Source organism: Vidua chalybeata, chromosome 3 (genome assembly GCF_026979565.1).
Source record: "Vidua chalybeata isolate OUT-0048 chromosome 3, bVidCha1 merged haplotype, whole genome shotgun sequence".
Lineage (NCBI taxonomy): Eukaryota > Metazoa > Chordata > Aves > Passeriformes > Viduidae > Vidua > Vidua chalybeata.
Window position 1 is genome coordinate 31,145,006 of NC_071532.1, and position 18,077 is coordinate 31,163,082.

At 37.9% G+C, this 18,077-nt stretch overlaps 1 protein-coding gene across 1 annotated transcript in view; it reads right to left on the reverse strand.

Annotated features, from left to right (window-relative positions):
- The window catches only part of NVL (nuclear VCP like), a 37,624-nt gene that overhangs the window by 15,777 nt on the left and 3,770 nt on the right, over positions 1 to 18,077 (reverse strand). Inside the window, exons 6-18 of the mRNA XM_053939539.1 lie at positions 17,284 to 17,550; positions 16,351 to 16,474; positions 15,985 to 16,061; positions 15,603 to 15,737; positions 14,044 to 14,145; positions 12,063 to 12,180; positions 11,435 to 11,579; positions 8,883 to 9,144; positions 6,437 to 6,655; positions 5,773 to 5,877; positions 4,929 to 4,991; positions 3,635 to 3,754; positions 2,851 to 2,950 (exon numbers count right to left, since the gene is read on the reverse strand). Coding sequence (XP_053795514.1) covers positions 2,851 to 2,950; positions 3,635 to 3,754; positions 4,929 to 4,991; positions 5,773 to 5,877; positions 6,437 to 6,655; positions 8,883 to 9,144; positions 11,435 to 11,579; positions 12,063 to 12,180; positions 14,044 to 14,145; positions 15,603 to 15,737; positions 15,985 to 16,061; positions 16,351 to 16,474; positions 17,284 to 17,550 — 1,837 coding nt within the window. The remainder of the gene's footprint in view (positions 1 to 2,850; positions 2,951 to 3,634; positions 3,755 to 4,928; positions 4,992 to 5,772; positions 5,878 to 6,436; positions 6,656 to 8,882; positions 9,145 to 11,434; positions 11,580 to 12,062; positions 12,181 to 14,043; positions 14,146 to 15,602; positions 15,738 to 15,984; positions 16,062 to 16,350; positions 16,475 to 17,283; positions 17,551 to 18,077) is intronic.

Consider the following 18,077-nt stretch of genomic DNA (forward strand, 5'->3'; position numbering starts at 1 on the left):
CTTTTTGGGCACCACAACTTTAATTGTTTGGGGGAAGTACTTCAATATAGTAGCCAGTCTAAGCTATGCCTGTCCAACAGGTCTCTGCTTGGACTTTGCATTCTTAAGGTGGTTAAGAGTGTGCTTTATTAGCACAGGCTTCACCGCTCTCTACCTGCAGTGTGCTCCTTTCAAATACCCAGACCACACCTCAGCAAAACCTCATTTGGTGAATACTGCCTCCTCCTAGGCCCCATGAACAGTGAATAAACTACAGGAGAGAAACATCAGTTTCCCCAACTTAACCACAACTTCAGCAGAAATTGTTCTGATGAATTTTTTTTACTCATACTGACAAATTCAAGTATCACAGGAAAAACTTATGGTCTAAGCCTTCCCAAAATGTTATTCATATACACAGTCCTTCTGAAGCAAGATGTCCATCCTATCCAAATGGCACCTTCCAGCTGAAAAAAATAATTTTATTAATGTTGGCAAAATAACTCCTTGTATCTTTATCAAGATAAAATCACCAAAGTGAAGGATATGAATTCATCTACAAATTCAATAAATAGAAATTAATTGTATTTGATATCCCTGCCTTTGTATTTTCTTTACATTTGGCATTTTCACCTCAAATCCCCTTTTTTCACCAATGTCACTGACTAAAAATACACTGCTGATTTCATGCCTTACACATTTCCCAGCTGCCCTCAAATATAAGCCCAAACTTCATTATTTGGTAAAGTTTTGTAATTTAAACTATTCCTGTATGGTCAAACAGTAGATCTGACACTGCAGCTGAAAAAGGCAATAGTGACTTTTTAAAACTGAAGGGGAAAAAAAATATCCCCAAGCTATTCCAGAGGTACTTTCTAACCACATAAGGCTAAAAATGTACCTCATATAAGGCTTATAGAGAGGGGAATTAACAATTGAACAGGTGTCTGTTTCACATATGCATGAAAATCAGACCTGTAAGCAAGCACAGAATCAGTGTATATCTAAATCAAGGAATTAGGACAAACCTGCCACACATATTTATATTTTGAAATTAACACCTGAGCAATATTTACCCTAAGCTGGCCCTGGTGAAGCTGCTAGAGTGCTTGCACTCAGCTACCTCCATGAGAGGAATCCTTAGCTCATACCAGTGACACAGAGCAGCCCAAAAAAGGATCGGCCCCCTGCCCAACCGGCTGAGGAGGCACTGCAGGAAGTACAGCTGGATGTGTCCTCACTTCAAAAGTGCTGGAATTCCCAGCCCAAGCTACGAGTCAGAGATAATGACAAGTCAGTAATTAGATATGAAGCCCTTGAGAAACACTTCCAAATAGGGCTGCTTGATACAAATGCTTGCAGTAGCACAACTAATTTAGGGAGAGATCTCTTTGCTAAGGCAATTTGATGACACTCCCACCAACACTCTTGGTACATCCAACTGCATCTATACACAGCATAAACTTATTTTCTATTCTGCATTGCATTAGATAGCTCATGCCAGGAAAACCTGCCACTTTAGGTCAAAGAATTTGTACAAGCAAGTAGAGATTTAAGCCCCTACTGCTCATACTTCACCACGTGAAAGGCTTGAAAGTCTGTCATGGTGCAAAGAATTTGAGACATAGGAAGATCTTTCTCCAAATCTTTGAAGCTTTGAGCTTTTTTGGGTAAAAAAACACCCACCCAATAGTTGCCTATTATAGATTATTTCAGACCAAATTTCCCTTAATTTATAGAACACAAGCAATATGAAGTATTTTAACTTTCCCATCTTCCAAATTATATCCAAAATAGCCATGCTACTATTTTTCCTGTTAAGCCATTTCTCAGCAAAACTACATCTTATCTTTAATACGTGCAGGTAAGAAATAACTGTGTCTCACTGTAAGTAGGAATTTGCCAAATACCTGTTCCAGGTGCAAAGGGTCCTTCCAGAATTCTGGTACCCACAGCAGTATGGATTTACCAAGACAGACTTGTAACCCTGTATTTCATTTCATTTGCAATATTCAGAAAAATAATCCTAACTGAGGAAGTGCAATACCTTCACACTTGTTTCTTCCTAAACTGACAACAAATTCCTTTATCTACAACCCACAGCTTCTACATGGAATTCAAATTCAGGAAAAACAAGTTTCTTGCTATGTATAAAAAAAACATGGCTTGTCCATAATACAAAACAAACCCAAAAACAGAGATAGAAAGTTGCCTGTAAAACATATGATGTTTGTAAAGCAGACATCAGTGTTTAGCTTATTAACTGAGAAGGTGCTGTGGGAATTGCAAGAGCTGCCAAAAGCTGAAGAGCCAGCGAGGGAGCAAAGACAGCTGTTCATATCCAAGCTGGATAGAACATGAAGAAACAGAAGAGTAACCATTCCAAACAGAGTCTAGTGTGGAACACAGAGCCCAGGAAGCAAAAGATAAGCAAATGGAAAAATGACTTAACATGAGACAGATGTCTTAAGGCAAGAAAAAAAAAAAAAAAAGATAGCAGAAAACTATAAGGCTGCTTTGGATAGAAAATCAATTTAAGCAGGAAAAAAAAAACCCAAACTTTTTAGGTCTCTTTTCTGCTTCTACATTGCAAGGAGACAATCCACAGCAGTCAAAGGTCTTTCAAAGCATTTTACAGCAATGATACCAGGTGCTAAGTGAAACACATTTTAAAGAGATTGCTTTATCTCACAATACCACATGAACATGGAACAGATTAACTGATCAGAAAAGCTTTGGATTTAAGCAGATACTGTAATTTTAAGTAGAGAACAGGATTCGTTACAGAATTCAAATATTTAGGAACACATGACTTTGTTAAAGGAGAACCAAGGACGTCTGATTTCTTGTTTCTGACTTATGGGTCCTTACCTGGCCTGTTTGTGGCAGCCATAATGAAAACCTGCTGCCGATTCTCCAGCCCATCCATCTCGGTGAGGAGCTGGTTCACTACCCGCACACTGGCTCCTGACTTTGGAAGGAGAAATTTGTCAACAAAATTAAAAAAACACTGGGAACATGAATATTTCAAGGTAAAAGAAACAAAAGATTTACTAACTCCCTGCACTGAAATATTACTCAAAGAAAAAATTTCTTCTTCACACTTTCAATGTAGCTGCATTGTGGATTCCTTCTCTCATACTCTTAGTACATCTCCATCCCAAATTCATGCTATCTACACACTTCCCATGTATTTTTGCATGTGGCAAACCTTTTCTTGCCCATCAGAACTAAAGGATTCACTTGAAGGAGTACATATAAATATTTGTACTAGTTTTTCTGATATTTACCTCAACAAGAAACAAAATTTCTCAATATTCAGTTTTTTGAGGGAAAAGAGTTCTTAAATATTGAAACCTCTGAAACAACATTTTAAGCAGGTGAGCTACTGAGAGGTAAATAGTAATTCCATAGTAGTGACATCCTATAACCAAACTTAGTAACTTAACCTGAATTTCTCTGGATATTTTTTATATATGCATATGAAAAAAAGTATAAAGTTGTATAAAACTTGACCAACATATTTCCCTCAAATAAAAGCCTAGCGGATTGCTTTTCTTGGAAGATACCCTACTGGGTATTTCTGTTGCCTGCAATGTCCCAAAAGTTGTAACTGAGAGTATTGATTTGTGCTGATATCTCAAGGCAGACTCACTTCACGGTCAGACCTCCGTGGGCACAAAGCATCAACTTCATCGAAGAATATAACACAGGGGGCTGAATTCCTGGCACGCTGGAACACCTGACGTACAGCACGTTCACTTTCACCCACATACTGAAAAAATAAGAGACACAGCATTGAAACAGTGTAAGACACAAAGATTTTGCTTGGAAAAAAAAATCAGTAGTTTTAAACACTATTTAAGGTACTTTGCAAAGGAGAAATGCAACCTAGTAATCTGTTTTTTTCTGACAAGTCTCTTATCTCTGTTTCCTTACTGATCATGCTTTACACGGGTACTGTCACTAGTTGACTTTTGACAATTTGCAGTACATTCAGAGTTTAACAGAATTCCTTTTTTCTGGGCAAGAACTCTAACTTGCCATCATTTTGGTGATGAGAATTAACAAATACAGTCTTAATTAAAGACCCCGTTGTTCAGCTGTTCATAAACAAACCCAGTGAGCAATGTGAACAAAATGAACATCTGAAGTTCATGGAGTTGTTGCCTGAAGACAGGGGCTTGGTGGTTGGGAACTGAAAAGTCAGCCAGAATTTCACTTTGAATGCTGAATTGTAGGAACAGGGGCTGTGAAGTTGTAAATGAAAACACTTAATTTTTTTCCAAACAAATATGTTTTGATACAATTTATATGTTAACACAGTCTCTGAACCACAACCAACCATTTTCTCTGTATTCCACAAGGAAGTTGGGCTCCTCATTAACATAATATTACTGATACCTGTCTGTATCAGTACTTGAAGTAGACATATAAAAATGTTTGGGAAGAGATCAATCATATCCAGTATGTGGGTTTCAGCTTCCACATTACTGATAATGGCCCCACCACATGGGAGCTGCAGCCACCTTGCTCAGTTCAACACATTCTCTTGACTCTGAAAGGGCCTGAAGTTATATCACAGCACTTCTAAGTTCAGTGCTTTGAAAATTTGAACTACAGCACTTTTATCTGTTGACATTTAAAATCTCCATGCTACAGAAAAGCAGTGATGTATGTAGCTGGTCATTTAGAAACCCAGCTTCAAGTCAAGAAGGGTTACCTGCCACGTAATCTAAACTAAGATAAATATTTAAGCTACACAGGTGATTTTTTTCTTTTCACATGAACAACTCCACTGCTAAAACCTTTAAGGAGAGGTTAAATAAGGCAACTTCAGCTGCACCAGTACCAGTTGTGTAATTATCAGGAATTTTGCTTGCCCCACATTTTGGACAAGAATGTCCAAACAAAAAATAAATAACAAAAGCCCCATGATTAGCACATACCATATTTAGCAGCTCAGGACCTTTCACAGATATGAAGTTCAGTCCAGACTCATTTGCCACGGCCTGTAGAAAAGGTAAAGCCAGATAGATAAATATATATATATATATATATATATATATATAAAAAACCCCACACATTTATCATGTCTGCTTGGGTTCTGTCCATGGAGTGATAAACAAATATAAGGGGAGGAACATACAGTTAGCAACTGTTTGCAAAATATAGAAAGCAGTACAAAGTATAATTATATGCAATTAGGAGTGGGAGGGGAGCGGGGAATTTAGCAATGTATTGTCTCTCTCTGATAAGGCAGCTCCAGATTCACACCCCACCCCCCACACCAGCTGAAGAATGTCCAATAACTATGGGAGTTAAAGAGATATTCAACTCCATAAGAGCACCTGAAGACAAAATGAGAAACAATCTGAAATTTGCACAATTATCTGCATTTATGTGGAGATGTGCTGAGAACTGAAATGCTCAAGAAGCAAAACAAAGTATTTTCAGTAAGAGTTGCAGAGTACTCCCAAACACATAATTTAGTTACAGTAAAATATTCCATAGAGTGGTTATCCAGCAGAATTTCTTCTCATCTTTGCTACTTCTTCCTTAATCAAGTTCATTCCTTCAGGTTTTGCAGGAATTCACTTTCCATTCAAGCAGAGTTATAACCTTATGCAATAAAAATCAAATCACTTCAGCACAAAGGCCTAAATTTAGTTTTCTGATGAAATGTGGTGCAAAAGGCCAACTTCTTGCACTATGATCCAGACTCATCCTACAAAAACATCCATTTCAAGAGGATTCTCCAGTGTTTTTAATGATGTTCAGAAAATGCATTACCTTAGCTAACAGTGTTTTGCCACACCCTGGAGGCCCTGCAAGCAGGACACCAGCTGGAGTAGTCAGGCCCAGAGCTTTAAACTGCTCCGGGTTTCGCACAGGTGCCTAAAAAGAAATTATCATTGTTATTTCTGGCATAAAGAAAACATGAAACTTTTCATTTTAGTTACAGCTGAATGAAAAATCATTCATAGCAAGCTCTGTATGCCAATTTTTAATACACTAAAAGAATAAAGATTCAATCAGCAACTTAGTATCTTGCACTGCTAACTACCCCTAAATGGGAGAAATATCCTTATTCAGAGGCAAAGATTTTATTTACCAGGTACCTAAAGGTGTTAATGTTCAAGATTGCTAAGCTTCCAGCTAAGTAGTCCCCAGTTCTTCGTGTGGTAGTTGCATAACCAAGGTTATTGGTACACAACTTCTAGAATACTTAAAGATTGAGCAATACAAACACACTGAAAGCATGAATACGAAAAGCGAAATATTAAATACAAACACCAGACTTGAAACAAATTCTGAAGTAAATTATACGAGCTTGACTGTTTTAAATAAAGGTATTGCAAAATACCCCTATATCTTAAATATTGAAAACAAACAGGTTTTTTTATCCTGCACGGAGGGAGTGCAAAAGCCCTTTGGAAGTAAGGTTAGGACATACCAATATTGCCATGGTCAGCTCCTCCCGAACATCCTCCAGGGCTCCGATGTCTGCCCATGTCACATCAGGGATTGTGACAAAGCCTTCTCTCTTGGCAGAGGGTTGCACTGATGACAGTGCAACAATAAAATCATTCATCTCAATGCACAGCTTCTGCAGCTGCTCCTCAGGCAAGGGCGCTTGCTCCTTCAGCAAATCCAAAAGTCTCTGCAATTCATCCTTAACAGAAATGGAAAGGGAGAGAAAAAGATTATGCAACTGGGTTAAACTTCCAGAACCATTTTAAGGGCTTTTTCAAAGCCATGCTTCAACTATCAGTCACATTATTATATACAATGCACATAAAATATGTAAATTACTATAAATTATAAAAATATTTCAGGGAAGCTCCTTATACATTTAACAGGTCTGAAGGCACTGAGCTGAGCCTAAAATGTTGATTTAGATGCTACAGAAAATGAGCTAGCACATGTATTTTGCCTTCCAGTTCTTCCTACTCCTTCTCCCACACTGACTAGGAGAAAGGTATTTCCATGCTGAAATTTCCAAAATATGTATTATTTATATGTATTAATTCTGCTTTTAACAAGAAACTGCTTTCAAGAGAAAGTGAAAAACTGCTGGATAGCACAATTCCAACAATTTGCAGAATATTCAGTTCTGTATAAACTGTTAAAACTCATAACACACTTCTAGAACATACACTTTGATTTAACACCTATCTAATTTCAAGACAACTTATTTCCTCAGCCTGGCTAGACCTGGTTCTGCAATCAGGCCCCAATAAAGTTTGGGCAAACAGGACAGAGATGCAGGGTAATGCTTTTCTGCACTGCCCCATGTTGCAGACCACAGTGACCAAGGGAGGTACATTCCAATTTCTCCAATCAGTTCCATAGTGGGAACTGAGAAAATATTCCCTCAAAGAACTTTAGATCTTCACAACACAAATGCATTCCCATTCTAATACAGAAAGGCAGTATTAAAGCAAACTGGTACTGCTCTACAAGTAAAACTGTATCAGGACTTTCATTATAAAATAGAGGGGGGGAAAATGTAAAAACTCTGTTAAGTTTCAACATTTTTCCTGCAGGAGTAGAAAGAAAAAGTATCACTTCCTATCAATTTCAGCTAGGATAGCTCTACAACTGACCACAAAGAAATACAAGTGCTTCAAATGCCTGATATTCCTTTTAAGTCCTCCCTCCTCCTCTTAACAGAGCCATTTCGAGAACCTCTGAAATAGCCAAGACCACTGGGTTTGTTTACTCTAATTGTGTGAACGATTTTTAAAGGTTTTGTATGTTTATTTTTCCATTGTAAACATAATACAAGGGTTTTAATGACAATACCCTGTATTAGACTATGTCAACCTCCTGCCAGCTATCAAAACATGGTTTTGTTAGGATTCTACTTCCTCATTCTCAATGACCCCTTTGATCATGGTGATGTTGATAAAACCCGCAACTACCTGCCCCTCCCCACTTTCTTCTGGCTACAGCAGGCCCCAGGAAGCACTGGGAGGTATAAGCACCATGCTTATGTTACACTAATACAAAGGCTTACTACAGCTTTTTATACTGATTCTTGTCATCACAGCAACACTGCTCTTTGACAGCCCTCCTGAAAACAGAAACTGAGCACAATGTGCATTTAAGCCCACTTATCTCCAGACAAATCTTTAGGAGGCCTGCACATAATGAAGGCATATACAGACTTCAAATTTTGAGAAGTAGGACCAAGGATTTCTATATAAAGTTGTTCTGCTTCACTAACCTTCATGTTACTTAGGCCAGAGAATAATTCTGGCATTTGAAATACTATCTTCTGCAACAGAGATCCAGTTATGCTGCACTTTCACAGTTCCTCTCTTACTCAAACCTGCTACAGGTACTAGACACATGTGATTTACTTCAAGTAATCACATAGCTGGAAGGCAAACAAAGGCTGCATAAATATTTCTAGACTTTGGCTTACTGTAACTCTACCACGTCAGGGAAGAGCCCTAGACATCATCACAGACATTTCACTAAAGGCACAGCAAACAGCTGGTGCAAAATACTCAGTTCAAGTCTGATACTTTTAAAATTCTGTTACAGTCAAAACACTTTTGAAGAGAGATACACCCAGTCTTTGAAACTCTTCTCCGTTAGAAGACAAAACAACACAGCACAAACAAAACAAAAAAACCCAGGGAAAAAACACACCTTGTATAAAAACATGACCATAATTTTTAGGAGGACTGGGGTTTGGGATCCACTTTTCCAGCCCCATTATATGGGTCATTAGCAGTAATGCTCCTGCCTTAGAAGCTGCCATTTCTAAATCTAAATTTAATATTAGGTTGGCCGTGGATGTTTGAGAATTTATGAGTAAATGACTTTCATAACTGCAAAATGGCTCAACTCTTCAGATGTTAAAAACACACGCTTCAAGGAATACATACCTTAGGTGGAAGTTCTGGTTGGTTGGTGCCCTCTTCCTCCAGGTTATCTGCTCCTATCTCCGGGCTTCCTTCAGCTGGGCTCCCCCCAGAGCGTGTGTGGTGCTCCTCAGATGTTATCAGGACCCTGTTGACTGTGCCCATGGCTGCCTCACGGCACAGGGCCATCAGATCAGCCCCCACATAGCCTGGAGTCAGCCGTGCTAAATGACGGAATTCAAATGACTCCGGGAGCTTCAGTTTGCGACACAAAGTCTGAAGAATTCTAATCAAGGAAGGGAAGAAAAAAAAGAAAATATAAAGCTGGAGAAAAAGCTATTACTTTTTTTTTTTCTTCACATGAAAACAAACAGCATTTAATGTCTCTTTCAGTCCACATGAACTGAAGTAGCACATTGGGAAATTTTTGCTCAAGTAGGAAGTAACCAACACTGAAACCCACAGAACTGTGCCATAAACTTCCTGTCACTTCTTAAACAAAAACCAACAGCCTCAACCAGGCATTGCTAATCAGTACTTTTGGTGACTTAAGCATTACAGGTCACCTTTCAACTCTAATATTAAAAACTGACAGGGTAGGTCTCAGTGTACCATGGAGATGCACACAAGTTATCCACTGATAAATTTAACCTTGCACTCCTAACAACCTAAGGCTGCAAATGTCTGTTCCATGCCACTTTTTAGAAATTTATTTATTAAAGAACATCTACAACAAGCTGTTCTGCAAGAAGCAAATGAAATCAGACTGTGTGAGGAGCTCTGGTTTAATCTTCAGTATCTTCACCTGACCACTGAAAGCAGAATACAAGAATACAACAGCAAAATATCATTTCATTGGGAAAATATTTTTAAAAGGCAGCACAAACCAAAGAAGTTCAGATCAGTAACATACTCCTAGTTCCAATAAAAACTGGTTCAAATTATTTCTAGATCAAATAATGTAACTACAGAAAAGTTATGAAAAACCCAAGTGATTAAACTCTTCAAAACTCTAAAATTATGATATATTTAATCTTTTTCCCTCCCCACTAGCAAGTTCTGTCATCTCTTTTCAATCTTTATTAGGGATAACAGCCTGTTTCTCAAGATTTTTTTAACCCGTCTGACAAGAACTGTAGTTAATCGATTGAGTTGAAGTGTAAACAGTTCAGGACTACAAATGGCTCATTCTGAATTTGCACAAGAAAACACTAGGTAAAGCAAGATCTCCAGGTACACTTTCTCATCTCACTCCACCCCTTTAGGCTGCAGAACCACAACTCAGCAGTTCAAATCTTGCCTACAGCAAGACTCACCCTGTAAATCAGCACACTGTGAGGACTTATAAGGTCTATGCAACCTTTTCATTTTAAAATAAAGGAACAACTCAACACCACCATGCTTTCCACAAAACAAACCAGAAAGCAGAAGGAGGGAAGAATTTAAAAAGAAAATCATCAGTCCCTGTAAGCCTACACCTCTAGGAATACAAATACAAACAAACAATAACATGAGTGCCTGTGACTCCACTCGAACCTGTGAACGATCTCTACACACCACACCAGCCACTAAGGCTCTGTCATCCACAACTCCTGTCCTTCAACACTGTGCTGTTTCTGGGAACATCATCATTTTACCATGCTCCTAGGAACTATCAGAGAATCACAACTATCCTCAGGTACTCATTAGTTCTACCTCTAACCATCTGCATGTCCTGCCCACAGCCAAGAGGAACACAATTACTACAGGGCAGTAAATCTGGAGGAAGAAGGGAGGGAAGAGAAAAAAAATTAAAAACCCTAGGGGGAATAATGGCCTGAGTGCTGACAACACAAAGTGGGCAATACTGCAGGCAGAAGTGTTTGCCTCTTCAACTTCAAAATATTATTATTTGAGAATAAGAAATTTATCCTTTAACCTTTCTTTCCTTTCCATAACAAGATAAGCTGTAAGTTTTTCAAACTTCCCTTCCTGTGTATTTTGCTGTTGAGGAAATGTGTGGCAGTTCCTTTTTAATTAAAAATGCAAAAATTGATTTATTTCTTTTAACTTAGTCTGATAAGTCATAGATCTTTGGAGTAAAAAGGGGCAGTTACACAACACAGGATGACTGCAGCTCAGCTTAATGCCTGGACTGGTGTATTTCCATGAGGAAAGGAATGGAAGAATCCAGGCCTGTTGCTTAAGGTACAAATGGACTTTATTTACATTCCTAATTTAATAGTTACATTGGGAGCACCAAAGACAGAAAGTTAACCTCCTGAACATGAGGAAAGATACATTTGACTCCATCATCTGTACTGTTAAGGCACTAGGAAAGTTATTAACATAATGTTAAAAGCAGATCTGCACACAAGAAAGGAAATTACTCCACATGTAGGCACAGCTACCAAGACAAATAGGTGCTCACTTAATGTCTTCTGCAACTTTTCAGTGTGTGCTGACCCACAGGTGTGTACAGGTACAAACAGAACTAAACACAATGAAGTACTTTTCCTTAATTTGTATGTTAACTTACACATTATTTTCTTATTTATCAATGTATCAAAAAGAAGGTTTAACTTCACAACACATACTTCTCTCTTGCCCCTTCATCTGGGATCCCTAAACAAATTTCTCTGTCAAATCTCCCAGCTCTCCTCAGTGCAGGGTCCAGGGAGTCAGGTCTGTTTGTTGCTCCAATAACAAGGACCTGGGTAGTGGCAGCCACATTATTCAAGTCTAAGGGAAAGAAGGAAGGAAGTCAGTACCCATACTCACTGTCCAAACTCTGTTCCCTTATCTGTGGGACTCTGTTTCTGCAGCACATTATAGCAGTCAGCAGAGATAAACTAATCAGTCAGACTGAACTGCTGTTCATCGCTGTCTCTACTACCTAAAACTTGTATTTTGCACAATCAATCAAAAATTTAAAAATTAACAGATTAATTAATAATTAGTTAATTTAACAGGTTCCCCCATTATTTCTGTTTCTAGAACAGACAGGCTTAAATAATGCTGTACAGACCACTGTGAAAATATTGTAGTAACACCCCTTCAAATTTATTATGATCTTCCCACCATTCCTCAGGCAAACTGTGTCAAAATAAGAAAAATTATTGACAATATCTCCTCTAAAGTAAGCACAAGTCAGTACTGAAAGGAAGCAGACAGTGAGCCTGATAATTATAATCTGGTTTTAGCACAGCTGTTCCTGAAACTCACCATCCATACAAGTCAGGAACTGAGCTACAATCCTCCGCTCCATGTCCTTGGATGCGACTTCTCTCTTCGGGGTGATCGCATCTATCTCATCAATGAAAAGGACACAGGGAGCACTGGACTAAGGAACAGGGAAGATTCATAATTACAAAATCACACTGACAGAGTGTATTACAAGAAAGAGATATTTCAGGTTTTCTGATCTCTAACTTTTACTGTAAATCTGCTGTACAATCAAGTCCTGGAACAATGCTGTTGTTCTTGCTGACAATCTGGAGAGCCACCAGATATGAAACTTCACTGATCTGAAGCTATGGAATAATTAAGGCATGAGATATTAAATTTTAGACAGTCTCTAAACAGTGTCTAAAATTTAAATATACCTCTGTGTTGCCTTATGTTTTCCCTAAATATTCCATTGCGACTGCTCACTGAAGTCCATAAATGAAAATCACACAAGAAAGGTCTGGTTGGGTTTGTTGTTTATTTTGTTAGTGACATTAGAGCTGTGGAATTTCAAGAATAGCATTATTGACACACAGAATGAAACAAAAGGAGCAGTAGGTGGTCATGGAACTTCAAGACGACTACAGAGCCCGACCACGTTCAAAGAGTAAAAATGAGCAGTGAGAAACTCACACAAGTGAGTTTCATGAACTTCATAAAAATTCCATGAACTTCATAAAAAGCCAACAATAATATGGATCAATAATTAGTGTAACTAATATTAACGGTGCTTGGCTGATGTAAGATCATTAATATTCCCGAAAAGCACTAGTTGTGCAAAGGGATACTTAAGGAAAACACCGGAGTCTTGTTCCAAAAAAGTCCCACGTAAAAAACCCGCGCGGTTCACCGGCTGCACTGGGTGTTCCCAGCACCGGCTGCGCCATCTCGTGGTCATTTCCTTTCCCGCTGGGACCGAGGGGGAAAGGCCGCGCAGATTCCACAGCACGCAAATAATGAGGAATCTTTATTATTGTCTTTCCCCCTGCACAAAAACTGGTACGAAAACTAAGTGGGAAAACTATTTAAGGGAATGTAGGAGACTATCAGAAAGGCAAGAGATTTTATTTTAGACATATTTTATGCAATAGATGTTATTTCTGTAAAAGTATTTACAGCAACCTCCCCTTGATCACTACACATACAAAACATACATAATTTCTACAAACTCATTGTCATAACCTATGTAATTTTATTCTAAACAACTTCTTAACAAGGCTCTCTAAAAATTAAAATTTAGTATGAACCGGAAACATAACAAACAGCTTTGCAAACAACTTTTTGCCCTGTTTAGGGGCATACTTTAAATCCCTACAAACAGTTTAGGGGGAGAGTAGCAAAATGAAATGAAGTCAGAAAACCAGAACATTCTCAGGTCAGGAACAGAAGACTGGCCTCATGAAATGAAATATAATCCTCATACAAAAAACCAGGAACATATGCATTTCTTTAAATTAAAATTATCTCAACATGTCTCGTTCTCTTTGCTTCCTACTACATCCAGAAGTCACACCAAAGCAAGACTTCAACTTTAACTCTTCTCCTGCTCTTATCATGTTTGTTCCAAATTTCCTGCTTTCTACCTAGACTGCCAAAGCCTAAAATCTCTCAATTCACTCAAATTCCATGCCATACAAAACTAGCAAAAACCCCTTGTCACAAAAAAGCACAATGAACTGTTCTTAATTTTTTTTTTACATATCAAGCCAAGCAGATCCAAATATGTAAATAATTTATGTTGCTCTCTTTACATTGCTATGTTGAACCATCTTTTGTCAAGGCTTCAGAATAGTAAGCTTTGTACTCTGTGACATCATGACAGTACAATGGAATTCTGGTCACAGAAGGGAAGACAAGTCGTGTGTAGCAGGATAAAGATTCACTCATATTTACTCAAATTCAAACCACAGCAATGGTATGAATCTTTATAAAGAAAAAGACAAACAATTCACAGAGCTATTTTCAGTGGGTGTCTTACCACAGCCTGCTCAAACAGCTCTCTCAGTTTCTGCTCAGATTCCCCTGACACTCCAGACACAATCTCTGTTGCTGCCACCTTCAGCATTGGGAGCTCCAGCTCCTGGAAGAAACAAGGAACATTTTATGATATATCCAGAGGTTCGAAATGGTGGCTGTCCTTGAGAACAAACATTTTTCAGTATGACATCTTTTAAACCTACAAATTACACACTCAAGACTAAATCTTTAGGAATTTTTAAAAAAGATAAGGAGCATCCTCCAACTTATAAAATGGGTAACAAAGCATTGCTTAGCAGCGTGGAAGGTATACCCCAGCACATTTGGTTCCCAGAGTCCTGTTCCAGAAATATCTGTGCAGGATTGTACAGTAAGACATTTGTAAAGCTCGCACTCAAAGTTTTCTGCTAACTAAATAAACACAACTGCAATTTTAATAGACTGTAGCATAGTAGTGCTACAGGTTGTTGCAGCCTATTCCAAGCTCTTGAAAATACATATAAAAGAAAACTATCCTTAATTTAACATACAAAAGAAAATGCAACTCAAGGCTACCAGAGACTCTATGGTGCTCAAAGAAGATAATTTGCCTAAAAGAGCACTAATGAAAATCTCTTATTTAAGAAAAAAAATATTTAAGAAGCAGTCATTAAATTTATTTAATCTCCAAGTTTTTCACTTGTGACATGCTTCTTTCCTCAAATATAGTACCCTTCCAGCACACAGATATTTACTGAAGCATTAAATATCATCAAATTATTCAAAGGGTTCTATTTTACAATAAGAAAGATATTCTAATATTAGAAAGAAAACATCTAAATCTTCTTAATTAAAACATCTGAAACAATGTCAGAAGCATGTAACCAACATTTCAGGAATAAATATCTTTTCTTTATCTGACTACAAAAGTCAAAAGTCAGTAATTTACATGCATCTAAATTTAAGGTTAAAATCAGTAACATTTAAGGAGCAACTGTATTAAAGAAAAATAAATGTCCACGGTTATCACTGAGAGCCCTTTAAAGTCCTTTAGATTTATATCCAAAACAGGAACAGTGGCACAGCAGCTTCAATATCACCCCAAACTATTAACACCAGTAGCGTTATGTGCTCTGAAAACATCAATATGACACAGGCAAGGCAAGATCCAGTTTTGGAATTCAGAAATCAGCTGTTTAATAACCAACAGAATCAATGTAATGCCTCATAAAAGGTGGTAAGATTGAGTCTAGACTTGAAACAGTATGGTAAATTTAACCAAAATTATCTTTCATTTATACCCTTCTCAAAATACCTGTGCCTGTATTGCTCTGTTCTGGGAATGCCCCAGAACAGTAAAATGATAGATAAAACTTTGTCATCATGACTCTTTACGTATGAGGTTCTATCAAGTAAAGATTCAGATGGAATTCAAACAAAGGAAGTAAAGACTAACATATTTCAGACTATCATAGGATGGCTAAAATGAAAAGCTCTAATCTCTTCTGAAAGAATATCATTCTCTTTCCCTCTAAAAGTAACCCAAAAAAGGAAGAAGCTGTAAATGTGAAGCCATCTCACCCCAGCAATTGCCTGTGCCAGTAGTGTCTTCCCACATCCCGGTGGCCCATGCAAAAGAAAGCCGCGAGGTGGAACCACTCCTAAGTGGGTGTAGACCTCAGGATGACGGATGTGAAGGAGCATCTTGCATATTTCCTGTTAAGAACAAGAGAAATCTCCATTTAAATTGCAGAAATTAGTGTTTGCTATGCTTATAGACAGGGCAAAATAAACCAAGTTCTGTTCAACATTCTGAATTCAATGACTGCTTACAGAAAGATTAATTAGAGAAAAACCAACAACCTTGCTGTTGCTGTTGGTATAAGCAGCTTTACTCAGTGTCATGCAGATGAACTCTGCAATATTTCTTCTCTGTCATTTTTCATGACACATTTTAACTAACCTTTAATGTTTCATCATTGCCTCCTACATCCTCAAACTTCACTGAAGGGTGGTAAAGCTCTGACCCCTTATTTCTCACTGTTAAAGAGGAGAAGACACAAATTTAGCCATGGTATAAATGTATTTGCTAACGCTGAACAAAACGTACTCGGCCTAAACAAATAACTAAGCACACAGAGTAATATTATTTTTAGTAGTAGACACAGGACTGCAGAATTATTTTAGTACAACATTAAGGTTAAATTTCTTTTAAAAACTGCCTGGGGTCACTTCTCTCTGCACATCAGAAAATACTTCTCTGGTAACAGATTCCAAGGTCTAATACCATCTCTTTGTTTGGAGTAACGCACCAAAAATAACTTCTCACCTTTCTTAAGTAACATAGATTCAATTTCTCCATCTACATCTGGAAATTCTCCTTTCTTTCTTTTTGCTCTCCTGCCCTTGGTCTTCTTTCTTTCACTCTCCAAGACAGAAAATTCTGTTGATTTCTAGGACATAAAACCAGAATTATATATACAAAACCTTCCAAGTCAACTTCTGCAAAAACTTAAAAGAACAAAATGTGTGTCTATGATGTTTAACTTACACAAATTACATAAATAAAGACAAGCAAGGCAGGAACTTACACCTTTTTGGAGAAACTCTTTTTTGTACTTAGGATTTGCCTTATTTTTAAATGGCTCAATTACAATTGTCACTTTTTTTGTTAAGACAACAGAGCAAAAAAACCAAACAAACCCCCTCAAAACTACTAACCCTAATCAGACACCAGTTATTTACATGCCATGGAGGAATCCAGTTTGGGCATGAATACAACTATATGAATGTATTTACTCCATTGGAAACAATTTTTATTTCTAGTAAGTCACAAGAGGCTGTAAGAAAATGTTATTCAGTGCTAACACAAGTTAAGTGCATGCAAGAGAAGGACTATTACAGGATAAAAAAAAATAAAAAGAAGTTTCCTGTTTTTAAAAGAAATAAAAAGAAGCTTCCCCAGGGTCACTAAGACTTGACCACTGGCTAAGGAAGACCGCCTGCTGTGGCTGCAGCAAGCCGCAGGCCAGGTAGAGGTCACTGGCAAATGCAATAAATAAAAGCTATGTTCTACTCATCTTTCTCAGTATGGACACTAATCTGGGCTTCCTTGATACTGAGAATTACATTTTCCTCAAAAAAATCTGGAAGAAACTCATTATTTGGTGACTTTCTACCTTCTGTACAAACATACTTGAAATAAGCCAATTCTATCCATGCATCTACTTAGAACACCTTGGGTTTGTGAAACACAAAGTACCTCAGAAATCAGTTTCTTTTCCTCTCCTTCTCCATCCTCAGAAAGGTCAATGAAGAAGTCTTTCCCATCAGGAGTTTTATCAATGAACCAGCCACCATCAGAGATTTGTCTTTCACTTCTGGATTCTGGTGCGAGGGTGCTTGTGTGAGGTGCTGTTCTCACACGAGGAGAGGTCTCCAGTGGGTCATTTTTTGGAGTGGATGGAACAGAATCAGGATTTCCTTTCTTGTATAAGCTCAGCAGGGAACTGTTCATATGATTTGCAGACTGCAGATTTACACATTTGTAAAGAAAATACACGAGACAGGTTTTAACTAGGATTATTTATAGTTAGAGGTCAGTGAAAACTATTTAATAAACAAAATTTAGCATTATCCCTGATGGAGAAAATAGGCAATGCATGTTTCAACCCATTCCTCTGCAAACCAAATGACTGCTTATAAACCCACATGTGCTGGCTGAAGGGGCAGCAGCCTTTGCAATTTACCCTGGAATGACTCCTGTTAATAAGCAGGCACCTTTTTTGGCAGTAGTTGGAGATGTCAGTTCCTTCAATCACTTCACCCATTTGATAGCCAAGTCCTTCAGGCTCTCAGTGTGCCTTCCCAAAAGTGATTCCCCACCACAAGTTCCTCTTTTTCCTTCAGGAAACAGCCTCCTTCCAGCTCCACAGATTCTCAGTTGGAATTGCTAACTCTGACTAGACCTTATCTCTATCTCCCTTTTCAAACCCTTCTAGTGCAATTTCACAACATAGAATCATATAGTATACAACTACAAACAATCATAATAAA